The sequence below is a fragment of the Dunckerocampus dactyliophorus genome, chromosome 7 (genome assembly GCF_027744805.1).
Source record: "Dunckerocampus dactyliophorus isolate RoL2022-P2 chromosome 7, RoL_Ddac_1.1, whole genome shotgun sequence".
NCBI lineage: Eukaryota > Metazoa > Chordata > Actinopteri > Syngnathiformes > Syngnathidae > Dunckerocampus > Dunckerocampus dactyliophorus.
In genome coordinates this window covers 9,805,090-9,822,036 of record NC_072825.1, presented here as the reverse complement: position 1 = coordinate 9,822,036, position 16,947 = coordinate 9,805,090, and the positions used below count along the sequence as shown (strand labels likewise).

At 38.5% G+C, this 16,947-nt stretch overlaps 2 protein-coding genes across 4 annotated transcripts in view; one reads left to right on the top strand and one right to left on the bottom strand.

The window, feature by feature from the left end:
• The first annotated feature begins 1,051 nt into the window (after window positions 1-1,051).
• On the top strand, window positions 1,052-14,691 carry LOC129185289 (cytochrome b5 reductase 4). Of its 2 annotated transcripts, none has more exons than XM_054782119.1 (16): window positions 1,052-1,236; window positions 2,238-2,353; window positions 2,460-2,613; window positions 3,183-3,283; window positions 3,501-3,585; window positions 5,470-5,548; window positions 5,647-5,704; window positions 5,799-5,892; window positions 6,827-6,859; window positions 7,483-7,605; window positions 8,144-8,284; window positions 8,645-8,791; window positions 9,652-9,802; window positions 9,890-9,976; window positions 11,746-11,907; window positions 12,100-14,691. In XM_054782119.1, exons 1-16 carry the CDS (start codon window positions 1,128-1,130, stop codon window positions 12,152-12,154), a joined length of 1,695 nt encoding a protein of 564 aa, XP_054638094.1. In that variant the 5' UTR covers window positions 1,052-1,127; the 3' UTR covers window positions 12,155-14,691. The 2 variants fall into 2 exon arrangements, with proteins under 2 accessions (XP_054638094.1, XP_054638095.1); XM_054782120.1 differs by lacking the exon at window positions 12,100-14,691 and adding an exon at window positions 10,221-10,267 and having other exon boundaries at window positions 11,746-11,879.
• cep162 (centrosomal protein 162) overlaps window positions 6,041-16,947 on the bottom strand; it is a 32,198-nt gene continuing 21,291 nt past the window's right edge. The window contains exons 29-32 of one of the 2 annotated variants that reach the window (XM_054782117.1): window positions 16,222-16,356; window positions 13,997-15,968; window positions 12,048-12,188; window positions 6,041-9,804 (exon numbers count right to left, since the gene is read on the bottom strand). In XM_054782117.1, the coding sequence (XP_054638092.1) occupies window positions 15,798-15,968; window positions 16,222-16,356 (306 nt within the window). In that variant the 3' untranslated portion in view covers window positions 6,041-9,804; window positions 12,048-12,188; window positions 13,997-15,797. Of the gene's footprint in view, window positions 9,805-12,047; window positions 12,189-13,996; window positions 16,023-16,221; window positions 16,357-16,947 lie in introns of those variants that run through there. The other variant, XM_054782118.1, reaches the window with a different exon arrangement.

Genomic DNA, 16,947 nt, shown 5'->3' with positions numbered 1-16,947 from the left:
TTGATATTTAGAAATTAAATCACATGTTCAGGTGAGTCAATTGCAATTTTTATTCCTTTTTTTTTGCAGCCCTACTGTTACATTGTAAAGTTTTATCGTAACAATAAAGCTACAGTATGTGTGTGGCTGGGCAAACTAGTCTGTGCCGTTGTGAAAAATGAAGACGTCATCTTCCTTCACCTTGACTTTGTATCTTGCCACATGTATACTTTAACAACTTCTTAATATGATAGTCATCTCAATGGCATTAGTTTTATGTTTGTTTCAAGAAGCAATATACTGAATATTGTACTGTACTGTTTCTTAAACTGGTTCACATTTGTACACAACTGCTTGAGTGCCTTACTTAATCTAATTGTACGCCATATGCTATAGGTTTTTTCCTGTTCTTCGGGTCTATATATATATTTTAATGTAATTTTTGATAAAGTACTTGAAAGAGATGAAGGACTTCTTCTTATTCTATGGCTTGAATATACGTACATGTACAATCATGTCTACTGTAAGGCACCAATTTTTTTTTATTTGTTCTTCTATGTAAGCTGTATCTTTGCTGCCATCTGCAGGGAGCAACAAGAAAACGCTGCATTTTCTGAAATCTGTTTTGATATCGTGAGAACGCACAGAAAAGAGAAAGACATACCTGTACATGTATGTGTTCATGTCTCACATAACGACTGTGGATGATGGGGAAAAAATCCTGAAAAACGTGCAGTTTTCCTTTAAGGCTGAACAGTGTCAAGCGAAATTCTAGGAGGACGCATGCAACTGCTGGTATAGAGCAGGGGTGTCCAAATTTACTTCACAGAGGGACCCATACAGAAAAATTTAAGGAAGCGGGGGCTTTGTTTAAAAATGCTTCTATCAGTTAGTGAAAGTCATTGCAAACACATGCCATTGAGATGTAAAAGTGAAAAAGTAAACACTGAGCTGTAATCAATACTTTCAAAGATATGAAGAGATTAGGGTATTTAAATGAATGGTTTATTACTCCATATCAGTTTTTACCTCTGTTAAAGGGCTTTTATTTTGAAGTCACACAAATCCATTTATAAGATTAAGGCTTCAGTGACAAAGTGTTTGGATGTTTTATTTCGCTACAAACACATGACATTAAATAATCTACAATGTCCGATGAACAGCACACAGATTCCGACGATGAAGATTCTGACAGTGACAACGTGTCGGCTGGACGTCTTTCATTTTTTGGCGCATTAACGTGCAGTTTCATACCTGGTATGTTAGACTCTTGTCTTTTTACTCCACTTTGTACGTATACTTAAGCCAAGACATGCTATGTGCAGTCTATTACATTTACCTTTTAATAACACGCCGTGGAACTGATACCAAGTGTAAAGCATACGCATGTAAACGTGTTATTAACCGACAAGCTCGTTTAAAAACGGTGTAGTAAAAAAAAAGTATGTTGCAGTAAAAAACATACATTTTAGACACGTTAATTTGAACCATAGACAGACAGCTAGACGCCGTATCGAGCGCTGAGCCGTACGTCACCGTCGCCGCCATATTGGATGTGTCAAGGCTGTGCTGTAAATGTACTTTTAATAAAGCGCCTTTCTACAAAGAAATGTAAGTGGATTCTTCTCGTTTATACATTCACACACGCACTAATATACTTGGTAAACAGTTAGGCACCAAATACATTGTGGATGATTTTTGTTTTGTACAATGTGATTGTGACTGTTTTTGGTGGCTAACTGTTTCCCATGTATATTAGTGTGTGTAAATATATAAACGAGAGGCATTAACTTAAATTTCTCTGTAGAAAGGCGCTTTATGAAGGTAAGTACATTTACTTGTATTCATTTCCAGCTCGGCCCTGACACATCCAATATGGCGGCGACGTTGACGTATTCCAGTAGTGGACAAACCCACTCGTTGCGGCGTCTATCTATGATTTGAACGCTATAGAAAGTAAAAAAAAAAATGTCTGTCGCAGTCATTACACGTAGTGTTGACGTCGGTGACGCCATCAAATGCGACAAATTCACTCCCAACTATATGAACACCTGGCTGGCAAATTATCTCGTGAACACGGTTAAGGTGTTATGTTAATTATCTTTGTTATGAATGATGTGTTCTTTGCCAGCTAAGCATTGCATAGTAGTTCAGATGCATTGCTCAACAGCGGTGGCAGAGATGTGTCATCGGGGAGGAAATTGACACATTTCCCTTTATGCGATACTTGCTGAGGTAACGTCGGCTTTAATAAGTAGGTTTCCTTCGCAAGTTGAGGTGGCTGCAAGGCGTTCGCAACATGTTGAACCTTCCAACCCAGTCGTTCCCTGCGCCGAGCTCCCAGCAGCGGGTCGCTCCGTCGGGGAGAACCAAGGTAACACGCTACGCACCTGTAACGGAGCTATTAAACCACTATTACGGCCTTATAGGTGATGTTAACAATGTGTCCTTTATTGTATGTCTTGTCATTTCTGATAAAGGTTGCCTTGAAACCAGGCCATAGTCTAATGGACTGGATTCGGTTCTCCAAAAGTGGAAAAGATCTAACCGGGCTTAGAGGGCGACTGATTGAAGTTACCCAAGAAGAACTGCAGAAACACAACACCAGGAATGACTGCTGGACTTGTATACGAGGTGAGCATCCACACACTACAGGCTCTCACTGGAGCTGAATGCTGACCTGCCACAGTTTTTATAATAAACAATATGACTTGCAATCAACATGATGACTTTAGTGGTTAAGACATAAATGCACAAGTTATTTTTTGAGAAAAGTATTCAAACTAAGTCTTTGCTGTCACAGCTTCAGAGGTTATATTTGCCAACTTGGAAGTCAAATGAGTAGGCTTCATAACTTCACGTTCAAAGACGAGATAGTACTGTTCTACTGAATAATATATGCAACTATCCATTATATTAATATCTAACACTGTTAACTGATGAGGCCTGCTCGGATGAGAGGTGAACGCCTTCTAAGACAACTCGAACAGTCCAGTTGTGATCGATTCAACGATTCAATGCCCTGGATAAATGAGAATATTCACAGGCTTAGAAGTTAAATCTTCTGTGACAGAAGCTGAAGCGTAAAAGTGTTCAGAAAAAAAAAAAAAAAAAAGTCCAGGTCCAGCATGTATGTCGTTGTGTGAATATGTCCGGAATGTCATCAGAGGACACTGAACTAACATGAGGTGTTTCATGTGTAGGTATGGTGTATAATGTCAGCCCTTACATGGACTACCACCCTGGAGGAGAAGAAGAGTTGATGAAGGCCGCGGGCATAGATGGCACTGATCTCTTTGACCAGGTATGTACAATGATTTAAAGCATAGTCAAATAAAAATCGTAATATTAATACATTTTGAGCACAAAACATATGGGATGCCACAAATGTCAGATACAGTCATGACTGTAAAGTGTGTTCAATTGTAGCAGGCTCTGCGCAAGAGAGAAACACACAGTTTTTGGTTAGTGCTGATATGTTGCGTCTCCACAAAGTGAAGTCTACATGTGTTTGCTCACAGGTCCATCGGTGGGTAAACTACGAGTCCATGTTGAAAGAGTGCCTGGTGGGCAGGATGGCCACTAAGCCCACCACAACTTTTAAAGGTACATTCCTGCATTTGTTTGCAGTAACATTGTATCTCAGGTGACTTTTCATATAGTGCATGTTTAGGATTGCAGTCTTTATACTTATAAAGAGCGCAAACAGTATCCGACAAGAAAAAGCACTTTTGAAAGCATGTAGTGGATATAAAAAGTCTACATTGCTGATAAAAATAAAATGTTTTCTGTGATGTATGAATCTTTGTAAAACTTTTTCCACCTTTAATGTGAACTATAAGCTGTACTAACTAACCTAATTGAAAAATCAAATTAAATATTAAAGAAATCTAAGAGTAAAAATAAAAACAGTAAAAGAATGTGGCTACGTCCGTGTGTACTGGCAGTGTCAACAATCTCCGGTATCCGTTATCTGGGCTGTGTGGCCTTTTCTTACGAAGAAAAATATCAACGCTCTGCAAAATGTTTCAAAACATTCATCCAAATAAAAAAAAATAATGTCTTCATATCAATGAAGAGTTTTGCAATAGCCGAGCCACAGCCCAGACCTGAGTCCAATCGAAAATCTGGTTTGGATTGAAAAATACCTTTTTCTTTATTGTTTTCAAGCTGCTGCCCTTCCCCTGAAATATTTTGCCGCTTCCTAAGGGAAGCTCCTGCCTCACACTTTGAAAACTTTGTATCCAAAGCATACGTGTCAAACTCAAATCTGGCCCGCATGGCAAATTCAGCCGGAACTTTTTGGAAACAAACAAAATCCTTACAGCGATCTGCATAATTAAGCAATTCTTCCAGTATAAACTACCCCTCTGACAGTTCAATTTTAAAAGTGGAAACAATATTTTATATAGCACAAAACTCACAACCATTCTTAATAAGGGTGCCAGATTCAGAAAATCTAAATAATTTAACTGTACATGACTAAAAAGTGCAGTACTTTAACTGTTACACCCTGTCTGTACAAAATACCACTTTAGAGAGGCATAAAACAGTCAAAAGTGATCATTTCAACTACAGCAAAGCATGCTGGGAAATGCTAATCTGCAAATTCCACAGCTGCAAACTCTTCCAAGTTACACATCCCACAGATTGTGATGTTTTTGTGTTGATATAAAATACTGTTGCTGTAGACATTGAGAGAATGACAAAGAGGTGTTCATGGGTAAAGTTTAAAAAAAAAGTATGTCCACATAAAAACACATTAACCAGCTGTCGTGCGCATTTGGTCCCAACCTGAAAACACAAACACAGGGGTGTATTATATTGGTATGCTCCAAACGCGGCACATCGCTCGTGGGGAATCGGAATAAAAGGTGTTTAAGGCTGCTTATCTAGTTGTCAGTGCTAATGAGACATTTTCTCAAAGTTTGACCATACTAACTACTATTTTTTGAGCCTGGATTATTGGGGCATGTCCTTTCATGTTCACAACTTCAAACGAGAACCTGTGTGTGTGTGTGCACTGATGATGCATGCATATGAGTGTGCTTTCGCTAACCATCGCCTGGTTGTACTCGTATATAGTGTTTTGGTGCACTCAGCACTGGAGTCAAGGATGGGTCTTGGTTTGATGGCTTGGTTCAGTGGACTACATTCCCACTTGAACAAACAAACCGCACTAGCAGAGCAAAACGGACTAAAGTTCATTTTAACCAGACCAAAAATACGCACGGTTAGCTCAACAGTTTTTTTTTTTTTTCTCACGTCACACTCTTATCACTGTAAAAAGTAAAGACTGATTCAGTTTGCCTTTGACATAACTTAAATCATCTTAACAGGTTTGAAAACAATGTCTTATTTTTATTTTTTCAAGCTGCTGCACGTCTCCTGAAAGTTTTCTGGTGCATTCCATTGGAGGGGACTTGATCAAGGCACTTTTTGTTGGTGTTATTTTTACTTGTAATGTACAGAATTTTTTTTTCTCTCCAGGCATTATCCCACCACCTCCACCAGTCTCCAACAGCACTACACCAGTGGCCTCCCTGCCAGTCAAAGACTCTAGCCCTCGGTATAAAAAACAGTACATGCACAGTTATGATAAATTCAGATGTAATGACCATGTTGGATGACATCATCTGATGTTTAATCTCTGTGTTGTTGGTGCAGGTATGAATGGTTTCAAACTGAGTCGACGGTTCATCTTGTTATTTATACCAAAAGAAGGGTAATAACATCTGCATACACACACGGCTGGAAATAAGTCTGACATCCCGGTTTAGACTAATAGAGGGCCTGCACATTTGTGATTTTCCCCTCAGATACCCAACTCAGGCTGCACCGTTGTCGACCTTGACGCTGGCGTACTGCGACTGGAAGTGCTACTGGGAAAAATGTCCTACATAATACATTTACGTGAGTATAAGTACTTTTTCATGCACAAAAACTGCGCACACAGTCACTACATCTTTATGGTAAAAAGGTTCAAGTTTGTTTGATTCAGCAGAGGAAAAAGTACAATAATTAACCCAAATATGGCAATTTCAATATTTTAATGATTAAGGTGTTGGCCTGATCTTATGATAACAAAATATAAGACACTGCCAGTGTGATTGTTAAATAGCAATGGTTGTGATAAACACTTTTATTCAGTTTCAGCAAAGTTTTTTGTCGAGTGGTAGAGCAGGCGTCCCCAAATACCAGGCCACGGAAAACTTTCAGAAGCAAAACCCAATAAAAAAATGAATAGAAAAATAGAAATGTATAAAAAATGTTTTGTAACAAAGTATACTGGATTTAAAGTAAATGAGTATTCATTTTATTTGAAAAGTAATATACAGAGATATTTATTTTACACTGACGTCTATTTGGGGTTAAAGTTGAGCGCACGCGATTACATCGCTTCCATGCTAATGAGCCAAACCACTAATGTTTATTGTGTTCGGGGAGAAGTTGGTTGTTTCTCCTTTTTGGATTACAATGAAAAGGAACTACCAAGAGCTTTCCACAATGGCACTGAATACGTCGTTGCCATTCCCTTCAGACCCGGTAAAAACACACTGCGCCTGTCAACCCACACGCTTCAAATCACGCTATTATTGTACTGATGTACTCACTTATGTTGCCAGCGATTTAAACAATAGTGTCTTGTTTGTTGAGTTATTTTCAAAGGATGGCAAATCTATACTTGTTCTATTGAAGTTTCAATGCTGTACGCTACCTACTCTAAGTTATATCTAATTTTCATTTATATAGCATTGTCCTTTGCCAAGATATAAAAAGTCGACTCCTGAAATGTGAGATACTGTAGTTTTGTCTTAATAATTTTTTGTTTTGACACTCCTTTTAGGTCTTTTAGAAGATGTTGACGGAAACATTGCTGGTAAGATATTAACTTACTATCTATGTTATTTCCTTTTTTTCTCTTTATTAAAAAAAACACTAGCTATTGTACAAGTGAACATGTTAATAGAATGTAATTTCTGAGATATGTGGTAGGATTCCTTATAAGATTTGCTTTTCGTCCTTTTCGATCATGTTGAATTGTGCAAAGTGGTGTCATATTTTGTTCCTTATTTGATATTTATAAGTGTTATCAAAATAACCTAACTAGGGCTGTCTTAGAATAGTCGACTAATAGATTATTTGACTTGGAGGAGTCCGATTCGACTATCAGTCTCACCTGGAATCATATAAAAACGTCATGTGATCAAGATTGTACCGTTCTGACTACATGGGGGTGCCCATGGCTGCTGCTGAGCATACATTTTTACATAGAATGTCTCTGTTTTTGTTATAAATAGCTTTATTTGTTTTAATAAATATTTGAAGATGATGTGTGTGTGTTTAACAGCAGACCTATACTTAATAAAATCACCTGCCTTAGTGGCACAATCCAAAGGAGCCGCTTGGAACAATGTCAAACAATGATGAAAATGAAAATCCTTAGTCGAAGACAGCCCTAAACCGAACTACTATAGTCTAACACTCACATTTTGTCAACAGTTCACACTACTGCCACCGTGGGAAAGATCCAGGTGACCCTCCACAAGCAGGCAAAAGTAAAATGGCAGAGCCTTGGTCAGCCACTGGAGTTCCACAATACATTTTTATGCAAAAAAGACAGAGGTGAGCTTGTACTTTGTAGAAATATTTCAATATATTATGTTTTACCTCGATTGTATTGTATTGTATTGTATTGTTTGACACCATATACTCCAAGGGGATTCATAACATCAGTTACAAGTAGCTGCCTATAGGTGTTGCTGATGTTAAATTTGAAGACCTTTTGATCCCCAGAAAGGAAAAAAACATGAGCCATGGCAACTCTTGAACCATTATGATTATACATAGACATACAGTACTGTGCAGGCCATCATTACATTTCATGTAATGTTTTGGCAAAGCTAAATTGATATCATTCGTATCAGTCTGTTTATTACAACACAGTCAGAAAACACTAACAATAAATTGATACAAATTACAAAAGGCTAGTTGACCAGCATGCATCAGAAATATTCCCTAAGACTGTTCATAACAAAGTTAAGTATTAAGTACAGGCGGACTTCTAAAGTCAAACACCCCACAAATTGTTCAAGTTGGAATTTAACCCAAATTTTCTGAAAATGTAAAGTTCACCTGCAACCCATTTTTTTCTTTCTTTCAGCTCTTTTCTTTCGGGATTGTGTGTTGGTGTCTAGGACTGAAGTGAACCATAACACACAGGTGCTTCAGTTGCAACTTCCACGTGGAACGGTCATGCATGTGCCTGTTGGGAAACACATCTACCTCAAATCCCTCATTCAAGGTACCAAAAACTGCTAGGGTTTAAAACGTGAGATTATGTCACACATTTCTTATTACGCAAACCATAAAGCTTAGTTTTACCCATCCATGCACAAACACAGACTCACAAACTCACATGGCCAATTATGGAAATTATATAATGTCATTTGAAATCTTGAGCTCTTGCCTCATACTCATCATATGATTTCAAACCTAAATGTTTTCTGGCACGGCATCACTGTAACGGGAGTGTATATGTTGGAAGGATGTGTATGCCTAGAGCTGATATTTTATAAACTGAATATTAATTCTTCATGGTAACGTGTTTCTGTTCTTAAAGAGGACGATGAACCAAACTCAATTCTGTTTCATTTTTATCCAGAAACCGAAGTCGTGAGGCCATACACCCCAATAGACCAGGAGCTTTCCGTTGGGCCCGATCCCTCTTCAGAAAAAACATACCTCTACCTCATGATTAAATTTTATAGTGATGGAGCACTGACTCAACATCTCAACAGCCTGTGCGTCGGTAAGACTCTGTCACTACTCATCTGTTGGTCTTCTAACAAAAATGGTGCAGAAAGACTGGACACTAATGCAAGAGCGAGAAGTGAAGTTACACATAGTTTGCACAAAACAGTGATTTGCTCGGGCAGCATAAAATGAAGCCAGCAACAACTTGCAACAAATTGTTGCTTCAATTAAAAGAAATACCAAAAACGGACGCTATTGTTTCCTGAAGCAGCAACTGTATGTGAAATTGGCTTTCAAGTTTCAGCTACCCTCCACGACAGTTTAAGACCTCAAAGGAGTATTTAATAATAATAACTTAGTGGAAGATAAGGCAAGCAGATGTATATTGTGGGAAATGTAATACTCACTCTTTAACTTAATAGCAGCAACACATTTAAGATGTGCAGCAAATATGCGTATGGCAAAAATGTGTTTCCATGTAAACGGTATATTTGTGAAAACAGTAGACATGCCATGGTCAAAACAGTGGAAAACTGCAATGCAATAATGGAGAATATTTACTGTACTGTGCAGAGTTGCAAAGTCTTAGTTCACATTTCTCATACATGCCAACAAAGGGGTTTCAAACTGCATATGCATAGCTTCGGGATTCATATTACCAGAATTAATATCCATCCATCCATCCATCCACTCTTACTCACAGTAACAGGTGAACAGGTGACCCGCATGTTAGGGGTAAGAGGCAAATTACACCCTGATTGACTGTCATAGTGCAATTATCTGTGAAAAGCAGGTATTTGTGATCTTATATATAAATTACTTAGTTTAAATGTATTTAAAATAATTTCAGATTAATCCCATTGTGTATTAGTTTATGGTGTTTTTGGTAACTTTTTTTTTGCTGTGACATTTCAGGTGACCGTATATCAGTTAGTGGTCCAGAGGGTACCTTCAGTCTCCGCCCCCTTCGTGATGTCACAGTTCTCTACCTTTTAGCAGCAGGCACAGGCTTCACTCCAATGGCTCGTCTCATTCGACTGGCACTACAGGAGATGAACACTATCAGGTCTGTAAAAAAAATAATAATAATAATAATAATTCAGCCGTCCATTAATCCTTCAATGAATTTGCTTGATAATGTACGTGTCCCTAGAAAAGCCCAACTGCTGTTTTTTAACCGACGGGAAGAGGACATTCTGTGGCGGAGGGAACTGGATGAACTTGCTGCAAAGGAGCAAAGGTACTGCAGTATTTGTCTTTGGCCGTACAGTATATCCCCACCGATTTGTGGTTCGACATCCGCATATGCTGCATATTTGCAATTTCTTTTCTCTGCTTTAAATGGTAAATAAATTGGGTTTATTTATGGTACCCTAAATAGAAAGTGGCTTGATGGCAGTATCTGCAGGAGGAAAAAAAGAGTGCTGCCACTATTATTCCAGCAGAGGGCGCTGTCTCAAGTCAATTCACTCATTTTTTTCCAGAAGGAAGATGCTTTGACAAGGCGAGATGTTGTGTAACTGTACATTTTGTAAGTATTCTACTGCATAAAGTATGCCTGTCATTGTTTTGAAATGGAGTTTTACACATTAATGAGTTTAATAATGGTGAGAGGTAGGGGTACTCCGATCGATCGGCCACCGATCAATATCAGCCAATTTTCGTAAAAAACACATTTATGCCGATAAATGCCGTTCAAAGCCAATCACAGAAACGGATCGGCGTGCTGGGGCAAACACTACATGTGTGCTGTGTCATGTAGGGTTGCCAACACCCGTATTGAGCCAACAACCAACGCACTTTGTCCTGTATTGCTGTGAGAATCAAAACTAGTCTGTAAAACCTCCTGGATTCAGTTTAACAGCTTGACACCGGCTACGCCAATCGATGCCAGCATGTTTGATCACTCCCTTATCAAACGTATTGCCGTTTGACTTATCTTGCATCTTCGTGTACACGCTTTGCCTAGATGTCAGTGGCGGCAGCTAGTTAGCGTGCCAGCAGTGGAGTTATCTGCCCAGCTTCTCGTCTTCAGACTCCATATGTGACTTTTTACCACAGTGACATTTTGTTTTTTAAACAAACAAGCAATGCGGTTTGTTCGGAGCTCGTGTTTGTCGGGGAAGTGGATATCACGTTCATGGGGTACGTACTAACTAATAGTAATGAAAGTTAGAGACCCCTGCAACCTGGACACTGAATTGATTCTGTTTGAGTTAAGCAGGACACATTTCTATTTAATCAAGATATTTATTTGTATTATATTATTCTGAAAAATGTGTTATTTTGAACGAAAAAATAAATGAAAATTGTTGAACAATTTATTTCCTATTGTTGGAGATGAAATTCTCCACAACCTCATCAAGGTCGAAGGACTTTGGGAAATTAATTAAGCCAATTTCGCCTCCCTGTTGCGTGTTTTTTAATCGCCAGTTATGAGAAGGAAGAAAGACTCTTGCTTAATTTATTGGTATTAATGTTTCTTATGTTCTTATTCATTTTCTTGTGTTTTCTTTCTTTTTTGGGAGAATGAACAGAACAATATGACAATAAAACTCTTGAATCTCTTGAATCTTAGAATCTTGAGAATTGAACCCAGATCTCCTGACTGTGTGGCCAACATGCTAACCACTCGACCACCGTGCTGCGCAATATCACAGAACTAAAATTGAAAAATCTACAGTTAATTCATGTGATCGGTATCGGCCTATCTCACTCATGGATGATCTGTATCGGAATCAGCAGCATAAAACCCTGTTTGGAGCATTCATATTTTGGGGCATATTGTTAAGACTGTATCATAAATAGGCATTAGGGGGGCTTTTTATGGGTGCCTCCATTATTCAGTTTTTCGTTATTTGCGGATTGCAAATGATGGGGGATCTGCTGTACTCACACTGGGTCAACTGAACTGTGCCAGACTTCGGTGCAGTCCCCCTCCCGCCCGTCCCTCACTGTGTACCACTACTGCATTATACAACACTGTATTACTTCAACTCTCTCTGTCAGGTTCCAGGTGGAGCACATCCTGTCTGAGCCATGTGAAAGCTGGGCAGGCAGGAAGGGGAGGGTGGATGAGGCCATGCTCAATGATTGTCTCATTAGGCCGGACGGGTCAAAGTGCTACGTGTGCGTATGTGGCCCCACTGCCTTTACAGAGCTAACAGTTAGGTATGTAGCACTTAAAAAAAGAATACTTACCTACTTACATCACTGAGCTATGTTTAAATTTATCACTAAATCAAGGAATAGAAATGTATTTTCATAGCCACCTTGTATTCAACAATGAATTATCATAAAAACAGACATACCATAGATGTCTTGAAGAGAAGATTAACATCCTTTTTTGTTTTGATGTGTCAGGTTGGTGAAGCAGCAGGGCTTCACTGAAGAGGAGCTCCACTCCTTCCAGGGTTGATGTGCTGCTGCAAACTTGCAAAGACTGCATGTGCCTTTGAGTGACAATCAGAACTGATTAGAATTTATACAGTATATTCATGTCAGTGAGGAAGTAACAGTGTATTTCTATGCATCAAGGATGTGATGATATAAAACAGCTGACAGACCACAGCGAATACCCAACCCATAATGTTGCATTGGTGCACCATTCCTGAGTGTGCAACTCACAAAAGCACAGTCAAATTAGTATTTATCCAGAATATTTTATCTATTTTCCAGGCCTTGGAAATACTTTGTGCTGCTTTTCCTTTTAGCAAGAGTAATGTCTATTTGTAGTCAATGCAATGGATGTACATGCTAACTCCATCCATGGAGTATGTATACTTAAAAATGCTGTACATCATGTGACATTTGATCAATCGGTTGTATTAATCAACATCATAATGCTGTGCTGGAGGTATTGTGGCGTTCCCTACCATTAGAAGTCAAGACAGAAGTAAATAAGTGAATGATTATGCAGAAACTACCAATCTGAGCGCCACCATTTGAGAGAAAACAGTAGTATAATACAAGGTAAACATTTAGGGCAGAATGGGGGTAGGTTGTCACACTTTTTACCCTTGTGTGAATTGCTCATCGTTCAACCATCTTTCATTAGTCATCCCTAGATTACATTGACGTTTAAGGTGTTGGCATGAAATGTGTAGCCCTTTCATTTTCCAACTCCTTGTGACAAACAGGAAATTAACTACGAAAGACACCAACATCAACATCATGGCATGGTTGTCACGCAATATAGGGTTGTTTGTCCTTATGTTATTGTAATGGTAAACATATTTTTTAAAAGGCAAGGCAGAACTAAATTTGAACGCTTAATTGTGTTGACAAATACATAACTTAATGCATCTTAACACAAAATCAGCACAGTACGTGAACAGGAACAGGAAAAACATCTATAGGCCAAGACTACGTTATATGAGATACACAGTCGTCCCCCGGCACTGTGCGGTTCAAATTTCGCGGCTTCACTCTCACGATTTTTCAAAAATGTATTAGTTAATAAATCATGCTGTTTCATGGTATAATACAGACTATTATAAGTAAAAAACATGGATAGCAAATTAAACTTTTTTGTCTAAATTAAGCATTTTCAAGTATTGGATAAATTAAATAAAATACATACTGTATATAAGGCATTCAGACGACGCATTCAATGATGCTGTGAATGATACGCTGTTCTTTTCTAGTTGCAGGTTTGAATTAACAGGCACATTAATCCCACATAAAAATCCCCAATAAAAACAAGGGATACTGTTGCAACTAACCCATACCAAGCTAAAATTCTTCCCCAACATCATGTTCTGCCCGCCTGCCAGTTAGCTCCTCTAGGAAACACATTTATAGCTACACAAACATGCATGAGTCTTATTTATGTCTTAAATGGCTTATTTACTCCTATACTGGGTAATGCGAGTGTAGAGGTGACTATAGGGGTATGTAGGGCTATAATGGCTGTAATAATGTTAAAAAAAAAAAACCCAACAGTTTACATTTCTAAATAAGGAGTCCTACTTCATGAAAATTCACTTATCTCGGCCGCGATATTAACCGCGATAAACAAGGAATTACAGTATATTAATACAGTATATATGTGATGAGACTGTAATAACCGACCCCAAATGGAATTTCGTGCTAGCATCAAGGCTAACAACTAGTTAGCTAGCTAATATGAATCTAAACTATAACTTTCCATTCACACTTCAAAACAATTGTTTTAAACCCATTGAGTAAAAGCCTAGAAGAAAAACACCAAAGAGATGGATATTTCCAATTTGACACGAGAAAAACAAACAACTCTCACCTCCAGTTCAGCTGTCTTAACCCCGACTGCAGGTGAGCTCTGATCCCACTTACTTACATTTACATGCCACAATTGGAGGGACAATGCGTGGCGAGATGTAATGAGCGTGACAACCAACTCCGTTCTATATAATACTTACTGGTGCATAGTGAACGGAGTCAAATTCTTCCCTCACTTTCAGTATGTTTTAGTATTAGTATTTTCTGGTGGAATGACTGAAGAGGCTGCTGCTTTTCCCTCAACAAAAACAAAATCAAAAATATTACTACATTTGGGGAACTGTGTGTACAGTATTTCCAACGATATGTTAATTAACGGAAGAGGCGTAAGTAGCTTTGTATTGAGTTGCAGAAAGTTATTGGAGAGATACTGCCAGGTGCCCTTGAACAAGGAACCAATCGGTATATTACTGGTTATCAATATAAAATATCGTTTGTGGAAATGTATATTTAAGTATGTAAGATGCAATATTTTTTTAAAGTTATTACATTTTATTAACTGAGCAAGTACAAGCATAGTACTAGATCTACAGTGGTCCGTTTAGGATCCTTATATTGGTGCAGACGTGGTTGAACAGTTGTAACTGCATATGAAAACAATTGTACTTGTGAGAAGTCTTCTTTTATCTGTTCTATCATATGGTTAAATGTGTGTAATGTTGACCTTATAGTAAAGTCTGTGTACACAAAGCCCGTTATTTTCTGCATTGAAGCCCTTTCACTCAACCTTGTTTACCACTGCCCAATGGCAATCATGTGAGGCTAATCACCAGGTTTTTTTTTTTTTTTAAACATTTTGCCTTTTGAGTACCCCGAAAAAAGCACTTTACAAGTGTTATATATGTATTATGATAGATTTCTATGACTGTTTTCTTCAGTACATACACTTTCAGTCAGAAATGTAAATGCACTCATATGCTTGACGATGAATTTGGGACATCTGCATTGGTTTTTAAAAACAATTTATTTTCTCTAATGTACACAGAATCTAAATATATATATATATATATATACACACGTGCTGAATGATTGTCTCGACATGGTGCAGCTGGTAAGTGTCTCTTTGGCATAAAATAATTTGTTTGACCAATACTCAGAACAATTGGAAAGTCCAAGGAACTCTAAAGATCTAGGCATTTATTTCCCAGAGTTGTGCACTAAATATGTCAGGAAGCTTTGTCATTATGTGGCATAATTACTCAATTCTATCAACCTACCTGTTTTGGTGTATACAGACAGCTAGAAGTCCATCCATTCATTTTCTATGCCGCTTATCCTAAGTAGGGCCGCAGGGGTACGTTGGAGCCTATCTCAGCTGACTTTGCAGGGCACATACAATACAGAGAAACAACCATTCACACTCACATTCATACCTATGGATAATTTAGAGTCGTCAATTAACCCAACATGCATGTTTTTGGAAACCGGAGTGCCTGGAGAAAACCCACGCATGCAAGGGGAGAACATGCAAACTCCACACAGAGGTGCCCACAGATGCCCATGTGGAGATTCGAACACAGATTACCCCGATCTCCTGACTGTGGCCAACATGCTATCCACTCGGCCAACGTGCATCACAGCTAGAACTCTACAGTGACAAATCCGAAGTTGGCATTAGTCCAAAAACTGGGGAGACTGGGCCTTCTCCATCATCACAACCACCGTTTGGAACTCCCTCCTCAAACAAATCTCATTTATTTGCGTTATTTGATGTCTGCACTACGAGTCCAAAACATTATTTTTAAATATTGGCATTGGATTTTGCAGATTTTAGTGTTCCAATTTGTATAGATATTGTCAGGTTATGGTATGGGCAGCATCATGCCCTGTCTTTGAAGATGTCTTATAATATCCAGAATGGAGTCCAACTCCAAGCGGAAAGCTTCCAGCTCTCTAGCTTTATCCAATGCAAGACATTTCCAATGATCCACCTTTGACTGCTGATCACCCTCCAGCCATGAACCTCCAATGACCTGCAGGAAGAGGTTTTGGAAGGGTCACAACTGCGACAACTCGAACAAAACGATCTGCAATAAACATGAAATGTTTTGGTAGTGCATCGACTTGGTGAGCAACCAGCAATTTCAAAATAAACTTACAACCAAAAAACAGCACTTAAGAGTTATTTGTTCAAATACACAAGATTGGGAAGGGGATCCCAACAAAACATGTGTTACAGTTTTGATCACAGCATTGTGCATCATCATATGTTTCAACAGATTCTACCTGCTGTAGCTCTTTCTCTCTGTGTTGGTGTCTCTGCTCCATGCTGCCGATCTTGGCCTCCAAGCTACACAAAAGTTTCACTTCTGGACTCTGAGCATCTTTTGCATCCTTCAGTTCTTTTAACAGTCTGCTTAACTGAAAACAAAATAAAACACATAAGATTTTTTTTTCCAGCCAGCATTTTGTTATGGTAACATTAAAAGGGATTCTTAAAGAACCAAAGGGTGGGTGAGCATGACAAACTGTCCAGTGTCAAGGTGTCTATTGGGTTCTCTCTCAGTCCTTGGCCATGTAAAACTGCCTTCACCGTGATGATTTGCAAATCCTGTCCAGAAGCTAATTTTAAGTTGATGTGCCCATGAAAATCCATATCATTTTCAAAGCTGAATAAAATAAAAATGGTCATAATGTCTGGGCATAGTTTTTAGTCTCTAATGCACAGACTTTTTCTTGTCTTTCGCCCTTCTTCCTGGTTTTTTGGACCGCGTTGCTATCGAAGAAGTAGTAGTAGTGATGATCACACAACTTAAAAGCTTGCTAAACTGCATTAAAAGAATAAAAGTAATATATTTAGTTACAGTGCCGGACTCTATATTCAATGAGGAAGAGCTCAGAATGAAAGCACACAGTCTGTAGAAAATGAAAGTTATGTTTGTGTAGAAGTAAGACTTAAGCGTGTGAGAACAATACGTCTATCGAGTGTCTCCCTGTGGGCGTGTGTGTGCC

What these genes read in the sequence shown, in the direction of transcription:
- LOC129185289 (XM_054782119.1), top strand. Translation starts at nt 1,128, where the DNA reads ATGTCCGATGAACAGCACACAGATTCCGACGATGAAGATTCTGACAGT. An exon ending in CTGCTGGACTTGTATACGAG is followed by an intron (nt 2,614 to 3,182) that starts GTGAGCATCCAC and finishes TTTCATGTGTAG; the next exon opens with GTATGGTGTATAATGTCAGC. An exon ending in GTCCTACATAATACATTTAC is followed by an intron (nt 5,893 to 6,826) that starts GTGAGTATAAGT and finishes CACTCCTTTTAG; the next exon opens with GTCTTTTAGAAGATGTTGAC.